The sequence below is a fragment of the Emydura macquarii genome, unplaced genomic scaffold (genome assembly GCF_026122565.2).
Source record: "Emydura macquarii macquarii isolate MOO-44397 ecotype Brisbane River unplaced genomic scaffold, CSIRO-AGI_Emac_v2 contig_1027, whole genome shotgun sequence".
Classification (NCBI taxonomy): Eukaryota; Metazoa; Chordata; order Testudines; family Chelidae; genus Emydura; species Emydura macquarii.
Window position 1 is genome coordinate 18,973,851 of NW_027131164.1, and position 12,707 is coordinate 18,986,557.

General features: G+C 37.2%; 1 protein-coding gene across 1 annotated transcript in view; it reads right to left on the reverse strand.

Annotated features, from left to right (window-relative positions):
* SNTG2 (syntrophin gamma 2) overlaps positions 1-12,707 on the reverse strand; it is a 429,181-nt gene that overhangs the window by 180,554 nt on the left and 235,920 nt on the right. Inside the window, exons 5-6 of the mRNA XM_067544886.1 lie at positions 5,766-5,809; positions 5,615-5,656 (exon numbers count right to left, since the gene is read on the reverse strand). Of these exons, the coding sequence (XP_067400987.1) occupies positions 5,615-5,656; positions 5,766-5,809 (86 nt within the window). The remainder of the gene's footprint in view (positions 1-5,614; positions 5,657-5,765; positions 5,810-12,707) is intronic.

The following is a 12,707-nucleotide window of genomic DNA, read 5'->3' on the forward strand; positions in this document are numbered from 1 at the left end:
CCTGTGTCTTTTGATGGTGCGATAATGAAACCATACACTGTCCCAATGCACAGACTACACCAAGTTTATAATGCAATTTCTGATCTTCCCTTGGAATTGTTTCTTTTTTGTTTAGTGTACTCTCAGCTACCCAATAATGAATGTCATCCAGATAAAGTAAACAAAGACATATAATTCTGGAAATTGCTAAAGTATGTCTAAGATCGCATTCCTGTATAAGCCAACTCCATTTTATATTTTCTAAGGTCTTGATTACGAAAACGCATAACTTCCATTTGTTTGATGGGAAGCACTTGCTTAAGTGCTTCTCTGAATAGGGATGCTTTCCTGAATCAGGGCCTAAGGCAGGAATGAACATACAGGTCCACTCCTGCGGCCCCCACTGGGGCCAATTTGTGCTTGCCTACCAACACAAAGCTAGCTTTACTGGTAACCTGAGAATTCCCTGTGCATATTTCAGTTCTTTTTATCTTGTTGTCTCGTGACTATGGAACAGTGGCAGGGAATGGGAAGACAGAATGACAGGATAATTGCAAGAGGAGAGGTGAGAAGAATGTTGCCATGGGGAGGTGTTGAGACTAGGAAAAACGGGGAAAATAAGGTGCAGAATAATAAAAGCAGGGCGCATGGCAAGGTAGAATTGACAAGCTAAGTTAGATGACAAAGGACAAATGAGTAACAAGAGAAAAGATAATTAACACCAGTACTAGGAGACTAAGGGCATTGCAAACCAGGAACCTTATAGTTCGCATTTGCAGCATTCACATGGGGGAGTCACAGCAAAGCACTTTGGTGCACACTCCTATTTGGAACCCTGTAGTCTAAACTGTGAGGCAGTGTAGACATGCCCTAAAAGTGTTGATATTAGAAAGGCAAGCTCTGACAATAGGAGTAGAAGAGGACAGGAAAGGCAGTTTATTGTGAAGCTGGATTATTGTTGCTGTTGGGCTTTCAGGGGAGCTGTGAGCTTTTAAAAATCACCCCTGGAAGTGCTGGTGATGATGTAGGAGGCCACCTAGGGAGGTGCTGCCAGCATCAGTCATCCTGAGGTGGGGAATCCCAGGACTCCAGTTGTGGAGTGGGTATGTACTTCAGAGGCCAAACTGGCCCGATTCTCCCAGCCTCCTCACCCATTGCTGCTGCTGAACACCAAAGTGAACACCTGTTACTAAACTACAAATGAAGTTATACAAGAAATCTTCAGCTTAAAAAAAAAAGATAGATGATGTGACAGTTTCCAGCTGACCAGAGCTCATCCCCAGGTGTCGGTTGAACTAGCAATTATTCTGAAAAGGTAAAAATGAATAACAAGGAAAAACTTGCTACCGTTCCCCTAGGACTAAGAGAGGTGGCCTGACATTTTGAGAGATACAAAGAGAACTCTTGCAAACTATTTTCAAAGTTTACAACTAAACCAATTTGACACCATGTGCTATGTTTCAGTAACCACCGTCCCTAAATGGCTTAGCTCCTTGCAACAGGATGCAGTATCTTTGTACAAGGCACTAATCGATCAGAATAAAAGTGAGATTATAAATGTGTTGTGTAAACCTTCTGCCAGGAGGTTAAGAGGGTTCAATGTATCTAGGGTTCCTCTTCACAAATAAATGAACTGACTCAAGACCCCTCCCAGAAACCTGGGAAAATGAAACAAACCTTCCCTGTTTGCCCCTAACAGGCAGAAATTCCCCCACTTGCCAGTACTCCGGGTCTGTTTACAAACAAGAACATCTTTATTAGGGTAAAGAGAACATACTCAGAAACATGGGAAAACACAGCAACTGAATATATATATGCAAATATAGAGTAAAATAATCCTCTTTCAGCAACTTGGCAGTAGTCCACCTAACTCCCTTCCTACCCTCTGGTGAGAAATGTCCCACAGCTGAGTCCCATGACTGCATCACCTCACCCTGCACTAATCCCACTCATGATTTGCCTCAGTGAGATGCAGTGGTCCAGAGTCCAATTTGCAGGTCTATCTCTAGGCCCAAAAGAGAAACTTGCCTGGTCGTACATTGAGGCACCACCACCTAACCTAGCTTAGTGATTCAGCTTTATTAAGGTTCTGCATAGGCAGAGCTGCACTGGGGTGCACTCAGTTCTGCTGCTGTCCTCTACATTGTCTCTCACCGTGAAGTCCTCATGGAACCAAGAACACTTAAGGAAGCTTCAGCAGAATCCTGGCTACTGGAAATGAGCTCTTTGCCACAAGGACAGACCACTGTCCCCTCTTCAAGCCTCTCTGACAGCCCAAAATCCCCACAAATCCAAGCTCCTGTACAGGTATGGTGACTCCCCAAATGTTCCTAGAGGAATTGTGGGTAGCTGGTATATGCAAAACTCTCTATCAGCAGTTTTCTCTTTCACCATTAGAAGTAGAAAGCTTTTTCCTCTCCTGAGATTTGGGCAATACGGCTTAGAATTGTTTCTATATATTTTATTTAGGGTTTCTCATTAGTGTTTCTCCAACCCTCCTCACCAATACACTGTATCAGAGATCTTGGTTCTTGGCATTTCCCAAAACAGCCCTTAAAGAGTGTAGCTCCTCCCAACTGGTGGGAAGTAGCTCTGTGAAGAAGTTCAGTGGAGAGGTATGCTTCCTGCCTCAGGTGAAAGGGAACTTGTCATGGTGCTGATGTCCAAAACCGAGCCCTGCCAGTAACAAACAGTTGTGGTTCTATTGCTTACTGAACCTGTGTCATTTCGGGGACTTGGCCTGACTGTGCTAATCCACCAGGAATCAGACCACGAGGTCACGTGACAATACTTTAACCCTGACCTCTGACTATCTTTAGGCAAGAAAAGGGAAGTTCAGTGTCTTTGCCCATTCAGTCCTTCGCCTTTCTGATGAGACTATCAAAGTTAGTTGCATTAGTGCCAGCTGTAGAGGTGTTTTTTGAGATGTGATAACTTGTCCACTAGGAACTAGACTTAGGCTGTCATATTCATTTTCACATAGCCAATAAAGAGCTGTTAGATGGTGAGAACTTTTAATCACTACAGTGCTGAGTTAGATTCCAGAGAAGTGCTGCATGTAGTTTGAAAATGAACCAGATCAATTTTCTCTTGCATAGAATCAGGCTGATAAATAACATGTATTATAGCTAACAATGTCAATTTAAGGAGACAGTACACATTATGGTGATATGTGCTTTAGAAATGCATTAAATAATGACAGTAATAATGGGACAAATCTTTAGGGTGCTGAGCACTCTCCTCGCTCATTGATCACAATGCCAGGTTCTCAGCACCTCTCAAGATTTGGCCTAATAATCATGATGCACGTATAAGCAAAATAAGGCAAAAGTAAGTATTATTACCCATTGCTTGTCTGGAGCTTTTAAACTTTACTGTTTTAGGCAATATTTTATATAGTTTGATAGTCAAGTTTTCTGCAAATAAATGTAGTAACTCCTTACTTATCAGCTTTCTAGACTCTGATGTGTGATTTCCAATGGTAATGGTTTTAATAACATTTGATCAATTATCCAGCTGTCTCAGATATTTCTAAGGTGACTATCACCATGGTATCTAAGCACTGACAAGTATATGACAGGAATTACATAAAAGAGTAATGTGTTCTATAATAAAAGGGTAATTCAGTGTTTTATATTTTTTCTCCATAAGAACGCAACCACAATTCATTTAAAGAAGAATACCCTTTTCAATGAAACAAAGATAAGATAATTTGTTTTTTCCCCAATGAGAAACTTCCATTCAATTATGATAACACAGAGGCTTTTGCCATCTCAGTTCTACAAAACAATAAAGGAAACCTCTTTTGACAATCTTTCTTTTAAGTAAACCAAAAGCTCAATCAGGTAATCTTTCTGATGTACTCATGAGAAATCATATACTTCCCCAGAATTTAAGTCACTGACAGATGGCCACCTTTTTTCATACCCACATGAATGTTATCAAAATAAATGCTCTAACAAGAGTTAGTGCATTGTTCTGTGTTCTGTCTATCATAGTTCCATTCATTTTAAGACTTTTCAAAAACTGATAAAAAAAAAATCACATGGAATTAGGGCTTCCCAAAAATTAGCATCAGTTGTCTTCAGCAGAAAACAGGAAAAGGAATTAGGCATATATCAGATTTTTAATTTTTTTTTATTTTTCTACATTCCCAGTTCAAAACAATCTTTAACTTTTTCTTAGGAAACTTTCTGAACTAAAATGGAACAATCCTCTCCCCTTTGAGCTAACCTGTACATACATTATTGGTAATAAATAAATGATCTTCTTGCACATCTGATAATTTTTAACATATTATTTATATCTGGAACCAAAATTCTAAATTACCATATATTAGTTGTGTTTTCTCTGTTCCGCTCAATCCCTCCACTCTGAATATTTTATTCTTTATACCCAAAAGCCAAGCTAAGGCATTTATGGTAAGACTGAATAATTCTTATTAAGTACACAATGTGATGTATATTAACATGATTATTTATTCCTATAATATCTAGAAGCTACTATGACAGAACAGGACTGCATTGTGTACAAACAACAACAAAAATAGTCCCTGCCTCAGAGAACCTGCAAGTTATAAAAAGTCATGTTATGTCTTATCACCAGGTCAAAGCTTCACATGATACTGTTCACTCTGTACATCAGTATTTACCCCTAAGGTATCCCCATGCTTTCAACAAGATACTGCTCTTTTTGAATTAGGCAGAAAAGTTACTTGCTTCTGTAAAGAGCAAAGTCTAATTGCTCAAACATATTCTCTGACTCAGTGCTAACAGGAGTCAATCCTGCAAAGGGCAGAGCGCTACTTCAAAATCTCAAGTCACTCCACTTCTGTTGAATTTAGTGGAAATTGAGGTGCTCAGCACCTTCCAGGATCGAGCCCCTGTTCCCACAGGACCTAATTTTCAAATATGAGTGCTTAAAGCTAGAAATCAAATTGTTTATAGAACCTACTTCAGAGCCTGTTCCTATACTACTGAAGTTAATGGGAGCTTTGCAACCACATGGATTGTATCAAATGGGCAGTTCAATATATTCTCAATGCTCTAATATGGTAGATAGATTTTCTATTTTTTTTTCTTTTTTTTTTTAAACACATGGGCATAACAAGTACTTTCAATATTTATTCAATAGTTTAGTCAATAGATTAGATTGTGAATGCATATGGAAATTATCTTTTCAACATTTACAACTGTATCATAGACTAAATAACAATGCATATCGTTCATATTTTCAACAGTAGTTCTTAAAGACTGAAACTGTTTATCCATGTGTAGGCACCTGAATGTCTTCATGTATTCTTTATGAAATTTCAAGACTGACTAGTAGCTTTATGAATGGTTTATATGGAAGTAACTTTTCATGCATTAGAAAGATAATATCAGGAATATGGACTGTGTTGCAGCATCTTTTTCCTATGAATTTAAGTAGTTTTTTGTGCAGTACTCATTTTGTAGTGATATAGTGTGAGATCCAACTCTCATTGAAGGAAATGTCAAAGTTCCCATTGAAGGAAATGGGTGCTCAGGGCCATACTAAGTACAGGGTACACAAAATGCCACAAATTTGCATTATTTTTATATGCATCTGAAATATTCCATCAGGTATCAAAGTATGAAAACTACATAAAACTCACCACTTCTTCATGGGTAGCACTTTCTACATTTATGCCATTAACCTAAAAATGAATGGAAAGAGTTTTGTAACATATAAATAATCTAATAAAACAAACATTAAAACATGCATGAAACAAGTATGTGAGGGGAATAAATATACAATTTACTGACCTGTATTACTGCATCTCCTATAAATAACATTCCTGTTTGGTCAGCTGTGGGGGTTACAAAAGCAGTAGGTTAAGTGAAAGACTTAAGTAATGACAAAATTTGCTTTCAGCACTTGTTTTAGCACACTCTTTGTAACAGGGTAACATTTGAAACTACTTCTCTTGTGAAAACATCAGTGGCATAACAATCAGGAATCATCCAGTGAAGCTAAGTAGATTGGTACCAATTTTAAGCAAATTAGGAAAGTTACTTTCCAGGCACATTTAATATCTAACACAAATGTCATTTCTTACTAATGAATGATTTCATTAAATTATGTGGAAAGCGTGATTCACATTTTTCATTAGTCTTGCTCAGACAGTAAAATAGGAATTCTAGAAGATACTTAGCAACTTTTTTTGCCCTGAACAAATTTACAGGGACTGGTATAATTAAAGAAGCTGTGCCTAGAATTTAATAAGACCATTTAAGATGAAGTTTGAATTCTCTCTGCTCAGAAGAATAAGACAGCATATTATTTCAACCAGTAATTTGCATATTTTGTACATCATGAAATCTACAGGTAAGACACCGTGAAAGTGTGCACACAATAAATCTGTATCAAATGTGAACTGTCTCTTTTGTGAGATGAATTTTGCCTACTTCTGAGTACCTGAGTTATCAATGGGCATTCAGGGAATTTACTGTCTCATAGAAGATGGTCAGCTACTCTCACCCTGATCCTGCAAACAAAGATGTGGTTAACTTTAAGTACCCAGGTAGTCTTATTTGAGACTATTCATATGCTTAAAGTTAAGCACATATGTGAGTGATTTTGAGATCAGGGCCTGAGACTTTCAAGATTTTAAAAACATAACACCCAACTTAATATTTTCGGAATGTGAGATGGAGGGAAGGAAGAGTCTGACCACATGGTACTTTCTCAGCTTCTGCCATACCGGATTTGATAATATAAACAATGAGGCTTTGATTCAAAATAGTTTCATTTCTGAAGTCATTGGAGTTGCATCAGGGTGAATTTGGTACCATTACTTTTGTTGGATAAAATAGGTACTTTACTTTATTAATCTAACTTTACTTGATTTTTGTTAGTATTTAGGCAACATTTCATTATTTCTCCATTAATCTATTTTAAATGACAGCTTGTAGATACTATTAATATAAAATAAATGTTTTTTGGGTTCTAACCTACTTTGTATTAAAAAACAGCAATCACCTTGCAATCTCCGGCATAAAAAACTATGAGTCAGCCTATAGTGAGGGAAATGCAACCAAAAGAAAGGAGGACAGACACACAGGATATGCGTATTCTGGCAATGCTGCACACCCAGCTACCTCTAATCTAGCTACTTTACTAAATATAGCAATGTAGCTGCGGTGGAATATGTGGTGACACAGCCCACCACCCATACCACCACTATTTTTAGCAAGTGTGATCAATCAAAGCTAGCTTGGGTTGCCTACATATGCCGCAATCACACCTCCTGATTGCAGTGGTCATAAAGATGAGCATATTCTTTCACTGAGCGATGATGAACATCAAAATAAGGCACCTATCAATAATAAATAAATGTTTAGATACTACGTAAAAGCCATACTGCATACTTGATTTTTGTGCAAACTTCCTAGTGATATTGGTGAGATATCTGATTGAGATCAGTATATGGCCTAAAATTAATACTCCAACTCATGTTAAAAATGGAAGATGGCTCTCCACACAACATGACTGTCAGTGCTGAACCAAATGCTAAAGGACACTTAGATGGCCAGGCAACAGCCACTTACAAATATGTAAGAAAAGATGAGACAGATGAATATCTTTTACAAAATGCAGGTGAATGCATAAGTTTGGAAGGCAAAAAGTACTGCAAATGGGTATATTTTAACCTCATAAAGGCATCACCATATCCACTTCTTCACAAGAAGCAGTACATCTACAAACACTGTTCGACACAGATTCTAAAACAAATGGAGATAAAATAGTTCTTCAGTGGCCTGATATAGCTCTTATTCAAGTCAATGGAAAGATTCCATAGAAAGAGCCCAAAATGTTGCTTTGCTTCTTCTGGACATATTCTAGATCTTGCTGGCATGTGGATACAAAATTTTGACATTTATTTATTGACATTTTGATTATAATTCTTTTTTTCCCTTTACAAGACTAAACCATTTTCAGCTGCTGTATACTGTTTTTATGCCTGACTATCTAGTCATCTTTGGGCAACAAACACACCAAAAGGAGTTTAATCTATGAGAAGGATAGTTTCACAATTTAGAAAGTATAGACTTTACCACAGGAGAAGCCATCCTGAATTTACTTCATTCCAGCAGTGAAGCTGACCTTGAAAGTAAATCAGGAAGGCTTGGTATGAGAGCATACAAGCTACATAGTCCTTTCATTGTGCAGGACACCCCCTCTGAGGGGACTGGAAGGGATAGAGAAGTGCTAGACACATGGTCCTTCCTGACCTTCATCTGCAGAACAAGACCTGTGCATGGGAAGAACACCACCAAGAGTATTCATCACCTCCTGAAGGAATGGAGTAATAGATGTGCTACCCCACTGAGCTAGGCAGAGTTGGTAAAAATTCCTTTCCTTGCAGTGGTGCAGTTTCACATTGTCCCCAATATGTGTCAGTTCCTATGCAGCTCTATAGAGCTGTTAGGAAGCGTATGTATAGGCTGCAGTAAATGACCCGTGGCATGGCTGCAGCTGGCCCAGGTCAGCTGAGTTGGGATCGCAGGGCTATAAAATTGCAGTGTACACATTTTGGCTCAGGTTGGACCCCAGGCTCTGAGGCCCATACCTGAATGTCTACACTGCTATTTTTAGCTCCAAAGCCTGAGCAGCTGACTCGGGCTCTAAGACTCAGTGTTGTGGGTTTTTTATCACAATGTAGACATACTCATACTAACAGACGACTGGGGAAAGGTAAACCAAATGTTCTAGTAGAGCTTCAAAATAAGAAAAAGAGACTGAACCTAGTAATTATTTGTTATGCATAACTAATTCCTTATAAAACACAGATCACTTGAGTGAAAAGCATCGTTAACCATTCAAAAGATAATGGAACAATTAAGAGTCAGTAGCATGCCAGACAAATGTGATCATTTTTTTTTCCACAAAACCAGTAAATGTAACATTCCTGGACTTCAGTAAAGCATGGGGGGAGGAAGGGGGGGAATATTTCACAAAGTTGTACATGAAAAATAGTATTTCAAACTGACAAATTTCTGAAAGAAAATAAGTACAGAGAACTATAAGCAGCACTGTAAAGTATTTTAAAGGAATGCTTATGGTTGCCTTAGGGATTAGTGTTAAACGGGCTTACTTAACATCTTCATTAATTATCTGAAAGAGGAGTAAACAGTATACTAATTACATTAATAGATTATGATAAATTGGGAGGAAAACTTCAGGGTGGCCCAAAGTGATTTAGCTAGGAGTAATGGTACAAAATGGAAAGAGTCTATTAGACTGTGAAAAACTCTCCCCCAAGACAAGTGGTGGAAGGCCCATCACTTCAATTAATTTAAAAATAACCAAAGCATTACAGGGTGAGAAACAAGTCTGCACTGGCTGAGGGATGAACTAGAAGAACAGAGTTGCTTTCTCTATTTTGTTTGGTTTTCCCATCCATTTGGAGTTCAGATATTGCATTTGCATTAGTATAAGAAGGCTAGCCATAAACTGTAGAAGGCCAAATTATCAATGGTGTGAATGCTAAATGGTACAAGCACAAACTTCAGCATGCATATGCAAATCCTGACTTATACCTTCATATTCTATACACAGACAGAGTTAGCATGCACGAATGGGAGTTGGCACATAAGTTAGTGTGCACATTTTCAAAGGTTTACCACAGTATATATTGTCACCTCATTTCTTGTAATATATCTAATTTATTATATTTAAATGGTATTTGTGGGAAGTGAATTCTAACGGGGAAACAGAACAGAAGTACTGTTGGGTCATTCATTGAAATAATAGCATCCAAATCCACCGCATTCTCAACTGAAATTTTAGGAGGTATAATATGCAAACACATTTAGAAACATACAGATCTTTTTAGTGTGATTAATTGCCATAGGGATTATGAGAAGGGTAATATCTTTATCCTGGATGGTGGAAATATAATTGATGGAGTTTGCTTATTTTAATCTAAATGCGATTAATTAGCTAACTCTTTTTTAGATTATATTCAAACTAGCACTGTTTCAGCCAGAACAGTGAAAACTGCGCCTTGCTAGTGTAAAGTTCATTAAAGGCAAACTTTATCACATCATATTCATTCTCACTCTACTTGTCTTGATATTCATTCTCACTCCATTTGTCCTTAATCTCCGTTCCTGGAAACAAGCTTTTCTTGGCTTGCTCTTTTCTCCTATTTACATATGAATCTTTTCTCCTATTCATCATATGATGGAAACCTGACAACTCACCCCCTAAAATGCACATAAAACATTTCCCATATCATCGTTTAAAAACTTCCAGATGGAATATTGTTAAGCAAAATGTGTGAACACATTTTTAAAAAAATGACAATTTTTAATATAGTAAAGAGGAATACCATCTACATGACATTAAGGAATTCTCCATCATGGTAAATAAAAATCTGCCCTGGCTAGATAAGGCCATGTTATCGAGAGCTGAATACGTTACTATGTGAACAAATGCATTCTATATATTTTAAAAAGTCCAATCCTGAATGTGTCTTGTACTCTTTTTTTTTTTTTTTTTTTTTTTTTTTAAAGTTTGTGATCCCTGCCACAACTGCAGCTGCAGTTTGTGTATGTGTAAGAATGGGAAAGACAACCAGACCAAACTTCCCTTCTCCCAACTAGCCCAAAACCTGGTGCATGGTGCTCACAAAAATCCTCCCCGCCCCCACCTGTCTTTTGGGGGCACCATCCAAGTCAGCAGGTCTTCCCGGTCTCAAAGGCTGGCTGTGGAGAGAAGGAGGAAAGAGAGAGCCAGGCCAGGCTCACCCATTCCCGCTTTGGATCCAGCACATGGTTCTTGTAGTGTATTCTTCCCTCTGGGGTAACAGTCCTTGTCCTGCTGCCAGCTAATTTTAGTAAATCCTGTAGCTCAAGTGGAACAAGTCTGTGCAGTGGTATTGAAGGTTCACAGTCAAGCCCTTCTGATGTTGCCTGTGTTTGTTACAGGTTACATATCATAATTTGTTTTCACCTTATTTTCTTTTTAAAAATCCTAGGAAATTACATTAACCCCATGTTAAAGAAAAGTTACTTCAGTTGCAAAGTCAATCATTTGAAAGTTAGGAAATGCCAGATTTACAATTGCCTGTGAAACTTTAACTGGTGTGTTTGCATTAGCATACATCAAGATACTTTTTTTTCCCCACTGCATGCTTGCATATCTAAACTTGTTTAAAATTTACAAGTGCACAGAATTAAGGATTAACTGTAATCTGTAAGATTCTTTTAAATGTGGCATTTTCTAACTTTCAAATCTTTGTCTTTGCGACCAAAAACATTATTTTAATATATTTAGTACAAGAAAAAAATAAAAACAACTGAGCAGTTTTTGCCTGACACGTTGGCTTTAATTATCTATCTATCTATCTATCTATCTTATCATCACTGTGACTGATTTCAATTTCTTAAATTCTTCTCCCAAAATATAACAATTACTCTTGATTTTATAGTGAAACAGTTTTAGTAAGTTTAGCTCACTCACTCTTGTCAATTCCCTCTGGGAGAAGTGGACCTGAGACATGGCTACAAATAGTTTTAACATTCTTTTAAAATTGTGCTTTATATACATGTTCTTTAAAACCCTGTCTCTACTGTCAAATCTTGTGAAGAAGCCTGAAAGAGGAGATGTCATTGCAGTGTACTAATGGCTCAAAGACTGTAATTTTGTTTTAAAGGGAGATTCATAATTTAAGGGAGTTGGAATGGGATGATGATGTGAAAATAGCCTCAAACTAGAAATGGAAAAAATTAAAATAAATTACAAAATCTTATTAAATAAGGAGATTCATGCAATTAAAAAAATGCTCAGGGAAATAATCAAGGCATAATTTCTGTAGAAAATAGATGCAACACTTAGGATAGAATATACAAACAATAGTTTCTGCTCTATTTGGGAGCTGAAATTCAAGACACAAACAAAGTTAATTTCATTTATGAAAATAATGATTCCATTATACTGAATTTTTAGTTTGCTTTTGGGAAATTAATACATTTGATGGAATTTGGTCCAATTAAAGAACCTCAAAATTTGTGCTCTTTTGACTTAAATTAGAAATTCACCTGATAGGAACTCATGAAAGAATCTTCAAAATTGTTAAATGTAAAAACACTTATTTACACTAAGGTCAGGTCTACATATGAAAGGCTTTGCCAGTATATCTATACTGGCATGGAGCTCCTAGGGAGGGTGCATCTTATATTGACTGGCAAAACTGCACTTTTGCTGGTATAGCTTATTCCAGCCCCTCTTACTCCCAAGTAAAATAAGCTATACCGGCAAAAGTGCAGTTTTGCACGTATAAATGTCTGTCAAAAATTATACCTCCTTGATAAAGCTATGCAGGCAAAAATTGTAGGGTAAGTCTAGTTTAAAAGAGATACCCTGGTATTTACTCCAGAATAATAATTACAGTGATAGATACAAAATCATACCTACTATTTTATAAAAAATATAATTAGGAAAGCAGGACCTGGGGAATCAAACCAAGCAGTTTTAAACTATTAAAAGAAATAAATATATTAACTAAGTCTGATTTTCTTGATGCCTTATGGTAAGAGGAAACCTCAGAGAACAAACCAGGTCATTTTATTCTAACTATGGTTTATCTATTCTTGCTTACTGCTTCCCCTCCCCCCCTACTGACACATCACTCAAAATGTAGTTTTAGAGCTTTTATTTATTTACTGTACCAAGATTACTATAGTGCTAAGATGTTCATA